The sequence below is a fragment of the Euprymna scolopes genome, chromosome 33, assembly GCF_053919585.1.
Source record: "Euprymna scolopes isolate OS-2025 chromosome 33, ASM5391958v1, whole genome shotgun sequence".
Classification (NCBI taxonomy): domain Eukaryota; kingdom Metazoa; phylum Mollusca; class Cephalopoda; order Sepiida; family Sepiolidae; genus Euprymna; species Euprymna scolopes.
Window position 1 is genome coordinate 5074909 of NC_136514.1, and position 21948 is coordinate 5096856.

The following is a 21948-nucleotide window of genomic DNA, read 5'->3' on the forward strand; positions in this document are numbered from 1 at the left end:
TTTCCACTTACACTGACAATCTCGATTACACTGGATCTTGTTCTTCCCTCTTTTTTTCTTCTCTTCCTTTCTTTCACCTTCTTTTTCTGCCTTCGCTTTCAATGTCTGGAGTTTTAAATGTCACATAACCCCCCCCCCTCTAAATCTTAACATGTTTTATTTTTAAACAAATAATTATCTCATCTTTCATTTAAGAACCGGACTTCTTCAATTGAAGATAAACTTTATTAAGTTGCCTGACGAGGAATTGAGGTCTTGACCGACCATTTGTCCGAAACATTAGATAGTCCAGTGTCACAACCATGTAAATTTCTCTCTCTCTCTCTCTATCTATATATATATAATGTTGCGTGATATTGAAGCACGACAAACGGCTCTTGCTGATTTTTTATTTGCATAATATCTAAGCACGTCATTCAAACAAGAAGCATCTGATTGGTTTGCTGCTTTTCGTTGTTGATTTTTTGCTTTGTAAAAGATTTTTATGTGTTTATTTTTTTCAGGCCGAGATTTGTGGGAATTAAAAAATTGTTAATATATTCATTTTTCTTTGTTATTTATTTATTTATTGGTAAACATTTTCTATTTAAAAAAAAACACTATAAAATAAAATTATGATTTAAAAAAATAAAAACAAATATTGCTTTTTCTTTTTATGTTTGACTAGTATTTTTTTAATATTCCCACTAAGTTTGAAAAAAAAAGTACTGATGGTTTATAAAAAAAAAAAATTTTTTTAATTTGTCGTGCCTTAATTTGTCGTACATAAATTGTTAAACCGGATCACTGATTGTTTTTTTTTTTTGTTTTTGTTTTTTTGTGAATCAATATTTAATTTATTGTGGGAAACAATGCAGAAAGATAGAGAAATAACTGGCCATGGGTAGCATGTGCCCGCTGTAAGGAAACTTAAAACCATGTGAGGGCGATTTAGATGTTATTGGGAGTCAAAAAAATTGACAGAATAAAAGGAGACCGACTTTTTTCTTTTGATTTTTGGACTGTTGCTTATATGATGAGTAAACGTCTTTTCATCGGTTGTGAAGAGAACAAAACAATTCGATTCGAGTGTGTGTTCTTTTACTCAACGTGACTGAAACAGGAATTTATTAAATACGTCTTTTACTCGCGTAAAGAAATAATATATCTTTCATTTACATAACTCATCACTCTATTACAAAGAATTAACATTTAAGAAAAATAAATAACTAAGTACCGACCTTAATTTGTCGGGCATAACTAGTAAACGCGTAATGATTACGTATTAAATATTATTTTTATTTATTTTATTTATTTATTTTTTTCAGATTACTCTGTTGAGCGCGAAAAGAGTGGCCTTCGTCAGATAATGAGTTATGGCCTGAGTGTCACTCGCGGTGCTGCAGCTGGAATGTCTTTCACGTTCTCGCTTCTGCTAATAACGATGTGTCGCAATTTAATCACGTTTTTAAGGGGGACGTTCCTCAACCTCTACATCCCCTTTGATTCGCATGTCGCGTTTCATAAAATTGTCGCTTGGACAGCTCTTGTTTTTACTGGTTCGTAAATCGACTTTTTTTGTATTTTTTGTTTTGAATATTTTCATGCTTTGGCTGCCTAACGAATCAGTCATTAAAAAAAAAAAAATTTTTTTAACTTTTTTTACCCCCAAAAAACAAGGCATATTGCCATTTGGATGGAAATGGGCTACTATTTGAGACCATATCTATTTTTTTTATTCTATTTTATTATTTTTTTTTTTTACAAGGTGGTCACCACTTGTCAAGACCCAGAAGCCACTCAGGGATAAGGGTTATTGTAAGTACAGTACGTTAGTGTGGAGATTTAAAGTGTCTACTTAAGGGGGCGGTTCATCAGGAATTTGTTTACGTTGGACTTGAAGACATCCAAGTTGTAGTCAGGAGGGAAACAGGCAGATGGAACAGAGTTCCACAGGTGTGCAGTTCTAAGAAAGAAGCTTTGTTCATGGAATCCACGTTTTGATTTAGGCATAGATAAAGATTGGGAAAAGTGTTTGACAGTGGATTCAGCTAGACGGGTGTTTTTTTGTAAAAGATTGGCGAGGGGGGACCAGAGATTGGAGTTCAGACGAGCACCTGCTATGGAAATAATGATAAAACAAAGATAGGCTTGCAACGTCTCTTCTGTGGAGAGAGGTTGCAGGGAAGAGAAAAGGGTATCCCCACTAAGCCACGAGGTCTATTTTGTACTCTGTCAAGGCAGGATAGGCTGTTTTTAGCAGCTCCTGCCCAGATATGGCAGCAGTATTCCATCCTTGGACGTACTTGGCTTTTATATAGATAGAGAATTGCATCAGTAGTGAGATATCTTCTGGAGCGGTAGAAGGATCCCACCATCTTTCCAGCGACCTTGGCAACTTGGGGACTATGTGAGGATATGGGTGATATATCTGTTCACATCACATTTAAACTTTTGTAGCTTAGTACAGTTAGGAAAGCAGGAATCAGGGAGGGAATTCCAAAGTCTAGCAGTCTGAGCGAAGAAACTATTAGATGCTTTCCGTCATCTATAGACCCCTACGGTGAAAAGGTGGGATTTTGCTGCTAAACTGGTTTGTCAGGTGTATGTACAACGAGGGGTCACAAGGGCAATGAGTTCGTCAGAACACATTCCATTAAAGGACTTGTAAAACACGCACAAGGATGAGCATCATGGTGATGTGACAGGGGTTGGAGTTTGGTTGATAGTGTGGGACCTATTAAATTGGAGACTCTTTTATGGACTTTGACTTATAGGGAGAGGCTAAGAAGGGGGGGGGGTAGATGCACCAGTCAGCAAGATAGAGAGAATCCACCTTCTTAGCAGCAGCCTTTGCAATGTCGTCAATGTATTTGTTCCATTTTATGTTGCCTGTGAATGTTAAGATGAAGAGTTTGAAAGGTAGGGTGTTATTAGCCATGGCAATCGGTAATTGGGAAATTATAATTTTGAAAAGAAGTAGTTCAATCTTAGTAGCATTAAATGTTACCATCCATTTACGAACCAATTCCGCTACAGACTGGAGGTCATTCGCTAAGGTTTTTGCTCTCATGTCTACTATTTGCGTAGTCATCGGAAAATATGCCCATCTCGGACACAATCTTATCAATTACATCTATTAATTGGTATGGGGTCACTCATTACTATTAAAAAGAAGAGGGGGTGGGGATTTAAACAATGGTGATTTTTTTTTTTTAAATAATTGATAATCTCGTAAATTTACCAATCCAAGCGATTTCCGGTTTTGATATTCGTCCGCAGTAAACGGTGTTGCTTACTCTGAAGACGCAGCTATATTACGTTCCTATTTCGACAGTTGAAGATTTTAATGTTATTCTGTTTAATTTATTAAATTTTTTAGATGTGAAAAATTCATGTTAAGTAAACATTTAGTAATTTTCTTTTTCATTTATTTTAATTTAATTTTAATTTTATTTTAGAAAAATATTTTACTTTAAGTATTAAATATTTCTGTGAATACGTTCTGTAAATAACCGTATTTAGTTTTTGTATTTAAAAAAAATCCTATAAATAAAGATGTTTAAAAGAAATTTTCTGCAAATAATCATGGTTCGATGAAAATAATGAGTTTCCGGATATTTTTCGTCGATGGTTTCCGATTAAGTAACACCATTTACTACGGACGAGTTTTAAAACAGGAAGTAGCTTGAACCTGTAAATATGCCATATAATTAAATAATTGTGGTCCTTGTGCTTCCAATCTTGAATTCGTTTTTTATGCTTGTTTTGTTTTCCCCACAGCTTTTCACGTCGTCGGATACGGTTTCAATTTTTACCACGTTGCCATGCAGCCAACCAAATTCTTCTGTATCTTCAAAAGCATTCATTTCCGGTAAAAATCAACTAAATATTAAATTTCTACTTCCTTATCTTCTATAGACTTATTTGTTTATTTATTTATTATTATTATTATCATTATTATTTTTATTATTATTATTATTATCATCAATCTAAATATTAATTTACTTGTCTGTACGTCCAGTGTCACAAAGAACATGATCATCGCAAACATTAATTAATGAGAAACGAATTACCTGCCTTTATAGTCGCTCTTTATCAGTTAAAAATCATTAAAACCATTCCCTCTCCAAAAAATTTTCAAAAATAAAAAACATAACTGTCTGTTTACGGTTTCAAATTGTCTATTTTATTTTATAATTCAAAAAAGTCACGTTGACAGGAGACTGTTACTATTGGGAAGAGTTTATGTGTAAAGATGCATAACAGGTGAAAAATTAGACAGACCTGTTGAGTTTGTGAATGCGTGTTGAAGTTAGTAGTAAAAGCGTGCGTCCATGTATAGACGGAAACAAAAATATATTAGATAGTCCCTTGGAAGGAGGAGAATTCATGTGTGGTTGAATTTATCGTTTGGTGGTAGCTATGATGGATTCTTTGTCTTCTCGTCTTAGTTGACTCTGGGACCCAAAGGCCCAGGTGAGTACTGTGGCGCCCCAGGAGAGAAGTTGGGGATTAGTCCATTGTCAGTCCAAGATCCGGGAAGAAAGAGAGAGAATTGCCATTGGTTTTGCCCTTTTATAAACTTGGCCACGTGATCAGATGGCCTGAGAGTTAGCCTCTGATTGGACAAGCCAGAAAGGAAGTTGACTGCTGCAACTAATCAGCATGTTATAAAACAAACACCTCGTTGACATTTATTCGATTTCTTTTCCATCTATTTATTTCAATTTATTATAGTTAAGTTTTTAAAAAATTTTACTTTCAGCATTAATTATTTCTATAAACATTTTTATTTATAAAAACTGTTTCTGTAACTAAACATATTTTGATGAAAATGTTTTAAATATTTATGTGTTAACCTAGATTTTCTTCTAATTAAATTACACCATTTAGTGCAAACGCCTTCTAAAACAAGAAATCACTTGGATCAATAAATATGCGGTTATACCAGTTCGATCTTGCATGAACAGACTACAAATTCCATGAGTTTCCCCACATTTTAATCTGTCATCCACTCTTGTAACGAAGCCATTTTAATCTGTCATCCACTCTTGTAACGAAGCCATTTTAATCTGTCATCCACTCTTGTAACGAAGCCATTTTAATCTGTCATCCACTCTTGTAACGAAGCCATTTTAATCTGTCATCCACTCTTGTAACGAAGCCACAAACGTGTATGCAGCAGCAGTTCAAATATGCAAATGACCAAGCCGTAGTGTGAGTTGACGTCACAGCAAAGGAAGAGAAAAGATAGAAAAGGGAAGAGATTTGCAACCACATGACGGCGACATTGACTTGGAAGAACATGTCAGTGCGAGAGGAAATTTTAAAATAAGATGCAATCCAAACTTTGAACAAAAAAAATGGTCGGACGATAGTGTGCCATGGGATGAGCTGCAGACATAGCAGTTGGTTGTAGTTGTGAAATGGGAAAAGGGTAATTGACTCGAGACAGAAACGCAGGGATGCACCCATATTGTCGCTGCCTTGGAAAACTATGTGTCCACGATTTGGTGATAAAACAACCGTTAATAAATTTCTTTTTCTGGCAGATATCTTATGCATATACAAATGGTCATGAATGATAGTTTTCACACACCCTGTACTGACCATTTGACCATTTGACAAATAGTCACGCATCAATCTTCCAAAATAGCAGCCTCAACTGGACTAACAGATACCTGATCAATGATAGAAGAGACACAGCAGATGTAGAAGTTGTTTCCACAGATTTCCGGCCATATTTGTCAGGTCATATGATGGGCATGATTACGACTTTTTCATTTTATCAAAAATCTCCTGTGATGTGCGTTATTTCAAATTTAAAAAAAAAATCACTGCGCGACCATCAACAAGCACTATTTTACATATATATATATAATGTATGTACAGGGATATGCAGAGAAAGGTATTAGGTGTGCCCAAGCATCTGCCCCCTTACTCCTGTTTTAAAAGTGCCCTTTTCAGAGGAATGTATTATAGACCTGTGCCTTACCATTACTATATGTTTGCCGTTTTTTTCACTTGAGCATCTGCACGTCACTATATATATATATATATATATATATATATATATATATATATATATATATATATATATATATATAGTAGGCAAAAAGAAATCAACAATTCATGAGTGTACAATCATTTTTGAAACGATCAACAGATTTTTTTATTTGAATCAAGTCTCATCATAATTAATGGAATTAGACATCAAATAGGAACATAAAAAATATAAGATCAAAATAGAAGTGAAAATATCTAAATATTCTGCAGCAAATCAATTTTATATGCTAAAAAGAGGGAATTTATTTGGAGAAATGATTGCAAAGGTTATATCAAACATGTATAAATACTATTTAAATGCATGATTAATGCCAAAGTGAAGAAAATCAAAGATTATCACAGCAAATCAAGGTTACAAGCTAAAAAGAGGTCAAATGCTAGTAAGGCCGATATCAGGAAAGTAAATATATTATTTAAACAAAGGATTATAATAATTTTTATAAGCTGTTTACATTTCAAGTATCAAATATGAAGTGGAAAACGTGATGACAATTGCCTATTATATATATATATATATATATATATATATATATATATATATATATATATATATGCATACACACACAAACACATTTAATAAAAAGAGAAACAAGTAAAAGATAAACTTACCGATCTACAACTGGCATATACAGCGGCATCTCCACATCATGGGGAAGATAGTCTTTGTTTTCCATCCCATCGATAACTTGAAGCTTAAAGAGGACATTCTGCTTACTTAGCGACTGCAATTAAACAAAAATGAGTAAAGATCTGTATGCTAGCAAAAGGGAAAAACATTTAAGAAATTGAAATGAATTCTGGTGGATTTAATTTTGCAATTAATATTTTTTAAAGATTCTTTTTTAACTATATTTTATTTTACACTATTGCCTTTTTTATTTCAGTAAATATTGCGTTAACATTAATAGAAAAGAAAAATCAAAATATCAAAGAATTAAATACGGGACCGAACGATAAAATTGTTGCCCTAAAGAAAACAACACAATAGTTTTATTTTAAAATTTTTATGGAAAAATCAATTCAGGAAGTGTGATTATCGTAGAGCTGATATTTATTCAATGTAACTGCCTTCAACCTCAATCACCGCCTCAATACAGGTCCGGAACTGGGAGCATGTCCTTTCCGCAAGTGCTGGCAGGAGCTCGGTGAATACTCGGCAAATGGCAGCGATCAGGCTGGGTTTGGTGTTGTGGGAGGTCATGTTAATGATGTATAACCAAATGAAGTAGTTCAGTGGGTTCAAGTCAGGAGGGGGCCAGTGAAAGAAGAGTATGAAGTCCTAGTACTCCTTCTAAAGCCAACCCTGGGTCTTTTTGGACTTGTGGGTTGGCACTGAGTCCTGCCACACCCAGGATCTGCCAGCGGCCACCTGATTGCCCCAGGGGATCACCACACTCTCTAGCACATCCAGGTACACTTTGGTGTTGACTTTAAAGCTGTTTTCGAAGATGTAAGATGGCACAATGTGGCCCTCACTTGAAACCACACCAAAGACCATAACTGTGACCAAAGATTTTGTTTTCATCACCCTGGGCACGTTCCTGTTATTCATGATAATCCAGCGATGCATTTTGCTGGCAATGGTCCTGTCGTCATAACTTTGATTGGTAGAGGCGCATCTCCAATCTCGCTCGTTGAACATTGTGTCACTCTGAGGCATGATAGAAGCTCCGATCGCTCTTATAATGTGTACACAATTGGCCAAATAGTAGATGATCTGCAACAAAAAAGAAAACCGGTTTTTATCAAACGGAAATGGAATCATGTTGTCTTTTTTTAGGGCGATAATTTTATCGTTCCACCCTTTATATTATTTAAACAAACAATAGCCTGACGAGAATGAAATGTGGAAAATTTTGTGTAGCTTAATTGCCACATATATTTTCCAAACTTTTATATATCTCATATATATATATTGTCATTCACATACAGTACTGTCATATATATATCCCATATATATATATATTTTTTTTTTTTTCTTTGACAGGCAATAATATTTTTTTTTTAAATTCCAGGTCTGATTTTATGCCTAAATTTCATTGGTGGCTTTTTGGTAATCTTACAGGTGAGAATTTAAGAAAATTAACTTTTAAAATCTATTTGAGTTGGAAATTTTGGGTTTCTTTTACAAAATTATTTTATAGTTAAACGGTTACCAGGAATCATCAAAGTGTTCATTTTATAGGATGACACCCCCCCTCTCAAAAAAATTAATCGCTAATAGAATTCACAATCCTTCCTCAATCCAAACGTATTCCATATTAAAAAAATTTAATCTGTTTCATGTTTCTGATGCATTTCGTCCATTTGTTGAGAGTATTTCTCTGCCATAATGATTTCGCCTGCATTCAAAAAAACTAATGGATGAGACCTGTCATAGACCACCAAACAGTCAGCATGACCTTCTTTTGGTGCAGCTCTGGCTTCAGGAAGTATCGTGGAGCTTCGTCGGTGTCTAACTATTGAGCTAAGCATCACTGGTTGTTGTAAAAGAACCCACTTTTTATCGCAAATCACAGTATATACCCCATGATAAAACTCCTTTAAGTTTTCTGCTATATATTCAGTGAACTCCACCACTCAGAAGGTAAATTCACACACACACTTACACTCACACATATATACACACACATATGCACACAAACACACATGCATGCACAAATATTATACACACTCACGCATATATATACATACACACACGCACACATATACATACACATATACACACACAAACACACACACAAACACATGCATGCACAAATATTATACGCACTCACGCATATATATACATACACACACGCACACATATACATACACACATACACAGACACAAACACACACATAACATAACTTTGAAACAAACTTTCTACACTTTTGTTGACTTCTTATCCAAGAACTGTAAAACTTCACAACAAACTTTAGTCTTTCATATTTTTTTCTATAAAATTGTTGACACAAATATATTTTGTATATTGATTCACGTTTTCTCACTTTTATTCCCCAAATTTCCATTATTAATTGCCCTTACTAACTGGTGACCCATTTATAACATCCATGTTTTTATTCATTTGTTAATTTAACTAAATGTATATTAATTGTTAGTGTTGTTCTTGTCACTTTTCAAAGACGTTACTATCGCCAAAGTATACTATCTGAAGCAACATTATACTATAATCAAGTTTTGTTTTGTTTTGTTTTTTGTTTGTTTTTTTACAAAATGGCGTCTTACTGGAAACAGAGTTAAGGTATTATGAAGAAGGAAACTGAAACGAAGCAAGCACTTTCATTATCCCAGAAAACAATTTTAACAATTCTCAGAATAGTATGAAATAATGGCTGTTGCTTCTCGAATGCGTATAAAAAAGGTTGTGAGAGAAATATTTTTATAAATACTTTAATTTTATTTTTTAAATATTGAAACAGATTATTCATAATAATTCACTGCCATATTTCGTTTCATTACATATTGTTTACGTTCCAGGTTTTGTATTGCTCATAAAGCCATGATATTTTTTACTACTCAAGGTTCATGTTTTTTTTGTTTTTTTTTGCATTCATTCCCAAATTCCTGTTCAGTCTGCTCTTCCTAACTGGTGACCCATTTATAATATTCATGTTTTTATCCATCTTTTTTATTTGCCAATTCAAGTATATGTATATTAATATACACGTGTGTTAGTGCTGTTCTTGGCACTTTTCAAACCTGTTATTAGCGGCAAAAATATCCAAACCCAGGAGCAACACCTAAAATCTCAAACCTTTTCTCTTTCAGGAATGACGGGAGTTCTCTTAACGATCTTAATAATCATCATTTACATCTTCGCCACTCAGATGAGTCGCCGATACATCTTTAAAGCATTCTGGTTGACCCACAAACTCATCATTCCATTGTACATTCTTGCCGTGTTGCATGGTTCGACGGTGATTGTACAGAAACCAATGTTTTGGTGCTATTTTACGCTACCTGTTATTGCTTTTGTCATTGATAAGATGATCAGTTTAAGCCGGAAACGGACTGAGATTAGTGTGGTACGGGCTGAGAAACTGCCTTCTGGTGAGTATTTGGAAAATTAATTTTGGTCGTAAAACTTTTGCTTCCCTTATTTTGTCCTTTAGTCCTCGCATTCCAAGAACGATGTTTCTGACAAAGAAGGAAGAATTGCTGTTTTCTAGGTCAGAGTTTATTCCATCTAACACTTATCGTTGGCAAGTTTTTACCTTGAAGTATTATTTTTTTTTTTTTAGATCCTTATATCAAGCGGCTTCATGCCTTGTCTGGAGGAATTTCCATTAAAATAAAAAGATGAATTTTTTAACATATTCATTAAAGCAAAAGACATATACAATCGGTAAAAAAAATATTGAGATTTCCTAAATGGGCATCGACAGATAAATAAATTTAAAAAATGCCATTGTATTCTGTCACTATTTATATGCTAAAACAGGGTTTCCCAAAGTGGACTCCATGGAGCCCTGGGGCTCCATGAGTGAAGCTAAGGGGCTCCAAAAATCCTTTCTTAAAGAGGACCAAATGCTTTATATGGAAAAAATTAAATGCCGCCTACATTTAATTAATGATTTTTTTTACCAGAAAGAAATACGGTACTTAACTACAGGCGTAAATAGTTTCAAGATAATTCATGAAAAAGTAAATAAAAAATAAATTAACAAAAAAATGCAACAATTTTTTGTTAATCAAAAACAAAAAATGGTTGTAAACATGAAAATATAGTAAAATCACAAACAGGAACAACTAATGAACAAGTATGTTAAAATTTGAAATTAATGTTGTTCGTATTTATTTTAACAATTATCTTGTTAGTGCTCCATGAAAAATCTTTGCCCTGCTTAGAGGCTTCATGGTGTCCTGAAGTTTGCAAAACTCCTCGCTAAAACACCAAGAATGTGTTGAATCAATAGTCAGTCTGCTAAGAGTTATCTCCCTTATAACATATTTTTAAAGAAATCAAATACCTTTTGTTTTTGTTTTTTGTCTTTTTACATGGGGGTCACCACTTATCAAGGCCCGAAGGCCACTTAGGGATAAGGGTTATTGCGTGTACAGTAATCAATGAGATAGTATTGTAGTCAGGTGGGAAACAGGCAAGCGGCAGAGAGTTCCACTGGCATGCAGTTCTAAGAAAGAAGCTTTGCTCATGGAATCTACGTTTGAATTTAGGCACAGATAGAGTGGGGAAAATTATTGACAGTAGTTTCAGCCAGACGGGTGTTTCTCGTGAAAGATTGGCGAGGGGGGACGAGGGATTGGAGCTCAATACTGCACCTGCCATGGAAATAGCAATAAAACAAAGACAGGCTTGCAACGTCTCTCCTGTGGGAGAGAGGTTGCAGGGAAGAGAAAAAAGCATCCCCCACTAAACCACAAAGTCTGTTGCCAGGGACGCTGGGAAAATGGTGGGATCCTTCTACCGCTCCAGAAGATATCTCACTACTGATGCAATTCTCTATCTGTATAAAAGTCAAGTATGTCCAAGGATGGAGTACTGCTGCCACATCTGCACAGGAGCTGCTAAAAACAGCCTATCCTGCCTTGACAAATAGACTTAGTGGCTTAGTGGGGGATGCCCTTTTCTCTTCCCTGCAACCTCTCTCCCACAGGAGAGACGTTGCGAGCCTATCTTTGTTTTATCGTTATTTCCATGGCAGGTGCTCGTCTGAGCTCCAATTCCTCGTCCCCCCTCGCCAATCTTTCACGAGAAACACCCGCCTGGCTGAAACTACTGTCAATAATTTTCCCCACTCTATATCTGTGCCTGAATCCAAATGTAGAACCACTGGCCTGTCAAAGTTATGCTTTCAGGGTATGTTAGAAGACAAAAGAGGAAAGCCAAGGAGAAGGTGGAGAGAAAATGTTTTATTGGAAATTTATTAATGTTAGTCGGGTTTTAATAATGAAAACTGCAACAGCTATGCCCCTTGGACCACGTGAGGAGTTGCCTCCCTTTGTCTGCGTTTGTGATGATGTGTTATTTTTTAATGATATAAGCTTTTGAGTAATTTAGAGTTACTCCTCTTTGTTTTTATATAACCTAGTGTTTATGTGTACTGGCTCTCTTCATTCTGATCATGTAAATAAATTAGATGGTCTTCTTTGTGTCTGTGTGAAAACTAAAACATGTTATGTGTTAATTAATTTATCTTTTTGTCAACCATCAATATAACTTCCAATATGAATTTTAAACGAAACAAACAAGGTATATTTTTTATTTCATTCATAATTAACTATCAAAAGTTATTAATTAATTAACCAACATGTTTTTGATTGGAAATGTTTCAACAGTTGGGCATCCGTCAACCAACTTGCCCTGGATCGGAAAGAATGGCGAAAAATAAGTCATGTGGGTTTGCAGTTTGCAACAAGCAGAAGATACGACTCATGATGAACTATTGTTAAAATTTCACAGAAGTCGGATTTTTATTTGAATATCTACATCGTCTTTGCTATTACGAACACAATAATATTTTTATTATTTTTATATTTTTATTTGAATTTTTACACCATCCTTGCTATTACGAACACAATAATATTTTTATTATTTTTATATTTTTTCTTAGATGTTACTTTTCTTGAATTCAAGCGACCAACAAATTTCGAATACAAATCCGGGCAGTGGGTCAGGATTGCTTGTGATTCGTTGGGAAAAAATGAATTTCATCCATTCACTTTGACGTCTACTCCCAGCGAAGACACTCTCTCGGTCCATATCCGGGCCCTTGGACCATGGACTTCAAAAGTCCGAGAAATATTTGACCCAGAAAATCTGAAAGATCAAGCTTATCCAAAAGTAATTTCATCAATTTTGTATTGTTTTATTTCGATTTTTCCAATCGAAAAATTACTGATAACTTGTCTTGTTTGATAACGACCGAGACGAAAAATAAAGGGGAGCAACTCATACTTGATTAATTAGAACAAAAAAATTTGATCAACAAAACAAATAATCGTCAAATTATTTTAAAATCAGTAAAATACGGATAAATTTGCTGGCCTTTCTATACTTAAAAATCGTTTTTGAATTTATAAAGAAAGTGAATGAAAACCAAACAATTTGGTAGCAATCTATTTGATTTACTGAGAATTTGAGATGCTTGTGCATTATAAGTGGATATCTAAAATAAGAATTTTTTTAATGCATTTTACGTAAAAACGCGGTAATTTTTTTAGATTAGGTCCACCTCCACAATTTTCTTTTAAATGACGACTTATATGAGTTTTCTACTATGCTGAATACGGAAATCGCATTGCAATTTTGCAGAAATAAGTAGTTATCGAGATATAAAAAGTTGTATTATGCATTGTATTCTTTGGCGGCCCTCGTTTTTACACGCAGCGTGCGCTATAAACAAATCTACGCACGTAACAAAGATGGCCGCCAAAGAATACAATGCATAATACAACTTTTTATATCTCGATAACTAATTATTTCTGCCAAATTTCGAGGCGATTTTCGTATTCAGCATGGCCGAAAACATCTAAAAGTCGTCATTTAAAAGAAAATTGTGGAGGTGGACCTAATCTGAAAATTTACCAAAAACACTATCGTATACTTATGCGTCATGTCGAAATTAGTAAAAGTCCCAAAAATTCCGAAAAATTAGATTTTCTAGAACTATTTTTTAAAAACTACAAAACTATTCCCGATCCCCCATTTTCTAATTTAAAATGGTGGAATTTAAATGAAACAAGTGAGATAAATCAGTTTTATTTTATATGAAAAACTATTTTGGTATTATAAGAAACTTTGGCGAACCTGTACAATACAGCCTTGTCAAATATAACAGCACTGCTTGATAAGTTGGTGGCGAATTTTTCTAACATCACGAGCAGAAACTGACTTCCTTAGTTTGATGTTTGGATTTTCAACGAATGAAGACAATTTTCTTTGATCTCTTCCTAGCTCCTTGGCTAGATCTATGAGAGATAAACCTTCTGCAAGGCCTTCAACAACACGTTCCTTTTCACTATCACCCTTTCTAAGGCATTTTGGGAAACCTGCGATAAAGTGGTACACACTTAAAATTACCAGAAAATAGAAAAATTAGCATAATTTTCAAAATATTTGTTCAAATGCCACAAAAGTCAAGGAAATAAAGCGCCTTGCTGTGCTCTTCTATTGTAACAAATTTCACTTCTCTGCGTTTCATAGCAAGTTTAAAATTAAAATAATATTGACCTGCAATAAAGCAAGACACAGGGTTTATATATTTATATATATAACTGAAAATTTGGAATTTAGTAAATTAAAAACATTATTCAACAAGGAATACAAAAAAAATTAAAGTTATTTCCTTAATCCATGGATTTTCAATAAATGGCTCATATCATAAGAGGAAAATTATTTTAGTAAAATAACTTCTACTAGACACATTCTTACTACATTTTCTACCAACCTGTATACTTTTAACATTCTGATAATGTTTTCAGGCTTTTTTTATTTCCACATTATGTTTTTAATGCGTTGAAAGGGAGAGCTTTGAACAAATTTGAATTTGGAAATTAAAAAGAAAAAAATAATTGAAGCAGTTTCAGAACATTAAAAGTATGCAGGCCGGTAATAAAATTAAATTTGAACGTGGTTGGTAAAATTTTTTGTTGTATTTATTTTTTTCCAGTTTCTCGGTTGTTTACTATACTGTAAGATTGCCAGTTTTATAAACATTTTTTGCTGTCAGAAAATTGATGTCCTTTTACCAGAATTGATTTCATATAACAATGGCCATTTTTTTTTTTTTTTTTTTTTTTCAGTTATATGTGGATGGACCTTACGGAGCTGGCCAGCAAGATTGGTACCGCTTTGATGTTTCAGTTTTAGTCGGAGCAGGGATTGGTGTAACCCCTTATGCCGCTATCCTTAAAGATTTTGTGCGTATGAATGCAATGAAGAACACGTATAAGTTAAAATGTCAGAAGGTTAGTCGTGACGTATTAAATGCTGTTTCTTTGAATTTTATACACATTCATTTTCTGTCATGGTTCATTTTTCAGTCTTTTCTAAAAATATTATTAAGACATATATTCTTTATAATGATCTATTCCCTGCTTCCTTTGTTCCAACTCGTTTGACTTGTTGGTCTAGTGGTCTTCATCAATTCGCTGTTTTTATACCTCACTATAATACAGATTCCTATTCCAGTAGCTTTTTGACAAGAACCTAGAATACGTCGACTGCCCCCCCCCCCCTGCAGAGGGTAAAAGTCCCTCAATGGGGATCCTGGATATGACCTATAACTATATCCAGTGGTGAGGCCCCAGCTTGTGGGCTTTGGGGAGTGTGGAGCCACCCTTTAATTACCATTGCTCCTAGGTCCACTCTGACCCGGAGTGGTAGTACCTGTTAGGGTCCTAACTATGGGTTAAATAGAAACCGATATGAAAAAAACAAATATATTCTATTAAAAAAATGTTTTCTTCAAAATCTTTGGATTCGGCATTAAATAACCTGAAAAGGGTTGATATGCCGTAAAACAAAAACAACCAACGAACCAGCCTGAATTCCCCCTACTTTTAATCTTAGTCTTTTTAAAACTAAGGTCAATAGACATTTGTCTGTATCGAATTTGGAGTAGCAAGCTTTGACAGCAGTGTGTCGAATTTAACGAGTACATTGTTAGTTGACAGCAGTGTGTCGAATTTAACCAGTACATTGTTAGTTGACAGCAGTATGTCGAATTTAACCAGTACATTGTTAGTTGACAGCAGTGTGTCGAATTTAACCAGTACATTGTTAGTTGAGCGAGCAGAATCAGTTTAAAGAAGTATAGAATAGTCAAGAATTGATAATTTAACCAGATTTGCTTACATCATAATTTTTTACTGAACTCCTTTGTAACCGTTTGAAATGTTTCCTGTTTAGCAACGTGTATATATATATATACATATATATATATATATATATATATATATATATGTGTGTGCGTGTATATATGTATTTGTAGCTAATGTATATTTCTATTAGTAACCCACGTTCACATTTTGCATATGCTATTTTTTCTTTCATGCCTTCCTTAGGTTCATTTCATTTGGGTCACCGGAAGTCACAGACATTTCGAATGGTTGATTGATATTCTCAGAGAAGTTGAAGAAATCGACACAAAAGGAATCGTTTCAATAAACATCTTCATTACAAAGTTTTTCCAACATTACGATTTACGGACAGCCATGTTGGTAAGTATAAAACTCCTTTTATTTTACACTATGTATCGTTATTTTCATGGAAAGTGTTCGACTGAGCTTCAGTCTATGGTCCCCCACCTCACCAAACTTTCACAAGAAACACTCGTCTAGCTGAAAACACTATCAATAATTACCCCCCCCATTCTTTATCTGTGCCTAAACCTAAACGTAGATTCCATGAACAAAGCTTCTTTCTTAGAACTGCACGCCTGTGTAATTGTCTTCCGTTTTCCTGCTTTCCGGCCGAGTACAATATGGTTGTCTTCAAGTTTAATGTAAACAAGTTCTTGATGAGCCGTTCCATATAAGTAAACAAATTTACCGAATCTCCATTACTAATGATTACTATATTGTCCAATTTCTACTGTACACTATTTAATCCTTATCCTCGAGTGGCCTCTTGGCCTTGATAATGTGGTGATGCCTGTGTCCGGTAAGTAATTAGTATGCTGTGTAGTTAGGCACCCATCGACTGTGCACGGGAACAAGCAAGCAAAAACCATTTTTATTCGTAAAAATATTGGATCTCTTATCGTAATAATTTTGCTCGTTGTAAGCAGAGCTAGTACTGTATCTTCAAACTATAGACCAGGGTGAACTCAGACCCACAGAAGAGATGGTTTCATCAGTGCTCTAGAGGCTTCCTTAGTTTTAGTTTTTGTTTTGTTCTCTTAAAAATCTTTTTTGGAAAAATTACACAGAGTTGCTTTTAGCAATTATACAACATATTATTCTTTGTCTTTTTTTTTTTAATTAAAAAAACGTAAGACATCGTTTTTACTTTTCATGAATGTCTGGTGAAAATGCAGACCTCATGATATTATTCATAAAAGAAAACTTATGCTAAATTAATATTAATCAACCCTCATTTTGAACCTCATATGTTAGGTATGTGCAAAATGAATACCGATGCTCAAAACATTTTGACCCCTCCCTTTACTAAAAAATTCACCAAAAATCAGGAAATTAACCAATTTTAATGAAATTTTCAGTATTTATCAATTAATAATCACGGAATATAATGAACCTATTATTTTTATTTAAATCTTAGTGGGAATGTATTATTTTGTTTAGACAAAAAATATTTCTACTAAAGTTATGGTTTTCAGTAAAATAAATGAATGAATTTATTTTTGCTGGTTTTATGAAAATAAAGCATCGTAAATTATAACAATTAAAAAAAAATAATTTAATTTTTACAGAAACATTATGATAAAAGCACCTAAAATTTGTATTAATGAATTCAAATCGAAGAAAAATTAATTTATCAAACTACCGAATAAGCATTGTTTATTTAATATTTTTACACAAAAAAATTATAATTGCAAAAAATATTTCTACTTTTTTTAAAATTACAGGTTTTGCATGATTTTTATATGCAAGATTTTAATATTTTCCTTGCTTTCATGAATGTGAAACTTTCACCGTAACATAATTTTTATATAATCTTGGACAATAATTAAAACAAAATTTAATTTAAAAACAGGAACATAGAAAAATAATTAAATTAAAAAATGGTAAAAATGATACAAATGTTCAGGATAGAAATGTACGGATGCACGTCTGGGGGGGAAAAAAAAGAAAACTAGCACCCCCTCCCTCCTTTGAATTACATAATGCCATTTTCAGAGAGCCTTTTGACTAGCTGAAATTTTGTGCTTCCGTATATCCGTTTTTACAAAACTCCTGTTTGTTGCGATTTTGTGAAAGGCAGAATCTCTCGGTTTTTGAGCTTATTAAGCTATTTTTTGTGCAAACGAGGTGGGTTTTTTTGGGGTTTTTTTGTTGTTTTTTTTAAAGTTAATTCAATATCTTAGGACTTTCCTTTACTAATTATCTTTGAAATAGAACCAGAAAATCATTATTTAATCTTTTAAAGGATTTTTACCATGAATTTATTTAACTTCAAAATTTAGCTGAATTGGTTAGCTCGCCGTGAAAACATTTTTTTCACGTGTACAAATATTTTTTCCCCTTTTGGAAATTAACTTTAATCTTTCAAATACAATCAAAAAGTAGTTGAAAACCTACAAAAGAAATATGATAAATCAGCTTTCAAAACTATCCCCCCCCCCCCCCATCTTTATTCGTCTATTTTTGCCTGTACCTTTCGTTTCGAATCTCGTGTGTTTGGAGATCTCGTTTTTTATGGGTTTAAAAAAAAAAAAAAGATTTCTTCGTTTAGGGGAGATAATTTGAACATGGTTCAAGGGAAATAACTCCTGAATTTTATGAATTCATATATGTCTGGCGTGAATGCAGGCTCTGATGTGTTTTCATCAGAGTCTGCATTCACGCCAGACATATATGAATTCATAAAATTCAGGAGTTATTTCCCTTGAACCATGTTCAAAATATACAAAATCAATACCATAGAATTAGATTCCGTGTAACTTCTAACTCAAGAAGTTCTGTTTGATCTTAGTATAGGTCTTTGTTTAAAATTGCATCCTGCTAAGCGATAACTGAACTGTAAAAAATTTGGTTCTTGTCCAGAATTCATCCGATATTAAAAAACATTTTTTTATCTGTATGATATTCATGATGGAACAAAAATGTCAAATTCCAAAAATTACGTAAATTGATGAAATAGTTTTACTTTTAAGAAAATCAAATTTTATGAATAAGCAAAAGGAATTGTCTCACGTTGCCATCTTGAAGAAACATGGGCAGATAACTCCATAGTAATTCAAACTTGCGAGATCAGCCTTGTTATGCTTATGATTTCCTATTAATCGCTAAAAAACTGATTTCATTATTTCTGTGAAAATATGTCTGTAAATAAACATGTTTAAAATATATATATATATATATATATGTAAATAAAAATATTTATTTGAAAAGAAAATCAGTTTACGAATATTCTTATTTATATTTAAAAATCAACATTTTTTTATTAAAAAATTGTGCCGAAATGAAACAAACAAGAGAGTGTGGAACGTAATTGGGCAGGGACACCACATGAACTAACACCGTCTACTTCCTGTCATGTGTCATGGCATTCAAAATAAGAAAATGACTTTGCAAAGTTAATATGCAATCTTCTCAAAATATTCAATCTATCCATCTCATTAACCTTTATTCTCGAGTGGCTTTATCCTCGATAAGTGTTAACTTGTTAATATAAAAAAAGAAAGAGATAGTCCTCGTTTGACTGTACAATCCAGTCCACAGCATCACATCGCCACAAATAGAACACCACGATCTCTTTGAGGTAAAGGTAAAGATCATTAGAGCAATTCTGGAGAGTGCGCATACCCCAGCAGTGCTTATTCATCAAAAGAGAGCCAATTTCAACACAGTATGCACTTTTCCACAGCTGCAGGGATTGCTGGAACTTAAGTTCATTGAAGCCTCATCTATCGAATGCCACTCAAGTACAGTGTTAGCTAATGTCCAAGATGATCATTGTCATATTTGGTATATGAAGTAATCGATATGAGCTAAATATCGATTACTACCACGGTGAGATAGCAGAATGGGTCTTGCTTGATTTCTATTTGTAGATCTTCAATGATAGCAAAACCCCGGATGTTCCCGGGGGGGGGGGGCAGTAACTCAAATGTCTCCAGAAGTTATTTCCCTTCTACTGCTTTGAAACATTAGTTACCAGCCTGGCAAATAGGTTCATCCACCCTTAATCAAGTCTTGAATTTTTATTGTTGGGTGACTAACCTCCCTCCTCACTACTCATAACAAACACACTTATGTCTTGAGGAAATTATTTCTTCTGAATTAATAATGTGTTTCACATCTTAGAAAACAATTCGTAATGTTAAAATTTAAAATCTTTGAAAACCAAGAAATGTATAGAAAATATTTAAAAAAATGATAAAATCATTTTTTTTAATATTTATAATGTCCAAATTTTCGGTAGGGATACATACCTTTATCAAAGGTAGAAGGCTGTCCGTGTTAAAATGGTTTGTTTTTTGTTTTGTTTTTTTCATCTTCATATTCTGGTAGTATTAAATTTCTTAAATTTCTGGACATAATTTTGATTTGTTTTTGCAGCAAAAACACATTTTAACCAGCACATGAGACATATCTAACCTCAAATCTCTCATCCATTTTCTCAACGTGGCTATACCATCGATGTCTCCTGTTCTACACACATCCCCTCTAACTATATTATCCAGATCTAAACTTCCTTTGAGGTCATCAAAACTAAGCCTGCCTTTAAAACTTAAATTACACATCCATCGTATCATCGTCATAAATGAACAAAAACACTATTTTAAATTTTAGTGTGATAGGTCAATAAAAATGCTATTCAAATGTTAGCTGACAGACCAGCAAACATGCTATTTCAAACGTTAGCTGACAGACCAGCCAAAATGCTGTTTCAATCGTTGGCTGACAAACCAGTAAAAATGCTGTTTCAAATGTTAGCTGACAGACCAGCCAAAATGCTCTTTCAATCATTGACTGACAGACCAGTAAAAATGCCGTTTCAAACGTTAGCTTATAGACCAGCAAAAATGCTATTTCAAACGTTAACTGACAGACCAGCGAAATGCTATTTTAAATTTGATAGTTTAATGTCAGAGCTAACCATTACTCCTCAAAATGGATTCATTCACTCTTTATTAAGTTTTGCTTTTTTTATCCTGCTGGGTGACTAGCCATTCTCATCATTCTTAACGCACACGTGCATGCACATATTATCACATTAGCTTCAAGGCGCTTTTGGATAATTTGTCATTGGCTTGAGTGAGATAACACCTAAGAGATCCATTTATTTTTACATACAAGAATTTGAGATGCTAAAACCAACACAAAACATTTAACATTACAAAAACATTAATAATAAAAAAAGAACCTGATATTTGGACTTGACGATGAATGCCCTGGAAATGTAACTTCTAATTAATTACAAAAATGCCCTGGAAAAGTTACTTCTGATTAATTGTAAGAAAAAAAGTGATTGATTTGTTTTAACATAATAAAAATGCCTCACATTTTACTGTTTTTTTGTTTTTTTTTTCAAAGTACATCTGTGAAGAATATTTTCAAAAGCATTCAGGCGGCCGAAGTGTATTTACCGGTTTGAAGGCCAAAACACATTTTGGACGTCCACAAATTAGTACCATGCTGCAGGCAATACACCAGGAAAACCCTTTTGTAAGTTCTTGCTTTCTTTATTTTATATTTAACTTTTTTTTTTTTTAAGTTTTCCAATCATGCAGTATATTTAACAACTAAGAAATCGAAAATAGCCCAAAAAATATATGACAGATAACTTTTACCAAATGCATTAAAATTTAATTTTCTACCGACCTGGATAATTTTAAAGTTTTAAAACTGTAGGTTTTTTTAATTTTTAAAAATTTGTCTTGTTACTTTTAAGTCAATCAAATATGTCAGTCGATTTTTTTTAGAGGGACGTGATCATTAATTTCAGGCTTACAAAAATAGTAGGAAAAAAGGACTTACAGTATCACTATAAGTTTGGGCGTGGTTGTCAGTTGGATTAAAGTGAGCTTTATTAGTTATATTTATTAGTTATATTTATTAGTTAGCTTTATTAGTTAGCTTTATTAGTTAGCTTTATTAATTAGATTTATTAGTTAGCTTTATTAGTTAGCTTTATTAATTAGATTTATTAGTTAGCTTTATTAGTTTGATTAAAATAAGTTTTATTTATTTTTTACTATCTTGTAAGCCTGAAATTGATGACCAATCTCCCCAAAAAATCGACTGAG

At 33.5% G+C, this 21948-nt stretch overlaps 1 protein-coding gene and 1 long non-coding RNA gene across 2 annotated transcripts in view; one reads left to right on the top strand and one right to left on the bottom strand.

The window, feature by feature from the left end:
* LOC145258115 (uncharacterized) overlaps positions 1-6767 on the bottom strand; it is a 32994-nt gene extending 26227 nt beyond the window's left edge. The window contains exon 1 of the long non-coding RNA XR_013864046.1: positions 6658-6767. This is a non-coding gene — a long non-coding RNA (uncharacterized LOC145258115). The remainder of the gene's footprint in view (positions 1-6657) is intronic.
* LOC145258114 (dual oxidase-like) overlaps positions 1-21948 on the top strand; it is a 175801-nt gene that overhangs the window by 141212 nt on the left and 12641 nt on the right. Inside the window, exons 24-31 of the mRNA XM_080115859.1 lie at positions 1308-1538; positions 3763-3853; positions 8064-8113; positions 9821-10102; positions 12625-12854; positions 14816-14980; positions 16079-16234; positions 21236-21367. Coding sequence (XP_079971985.1) covers positions 1308-1538; positions 3763-3853; positions 8064-8113; positions 9821-10102; positions 12625-12854; positions 14816-14980; positions 16079-16234; positions 21236-21367 — 1337 coding nt within the window. The remainder of the gene's footprint in view (positions 1-1307; positions 1539-3762; positions 3854-8063; positions 8114-9820; positions 10103-12624; positions 12855-14815; positions 14981-16078; positions 16235-21235; positions 21368-21948) is intronic.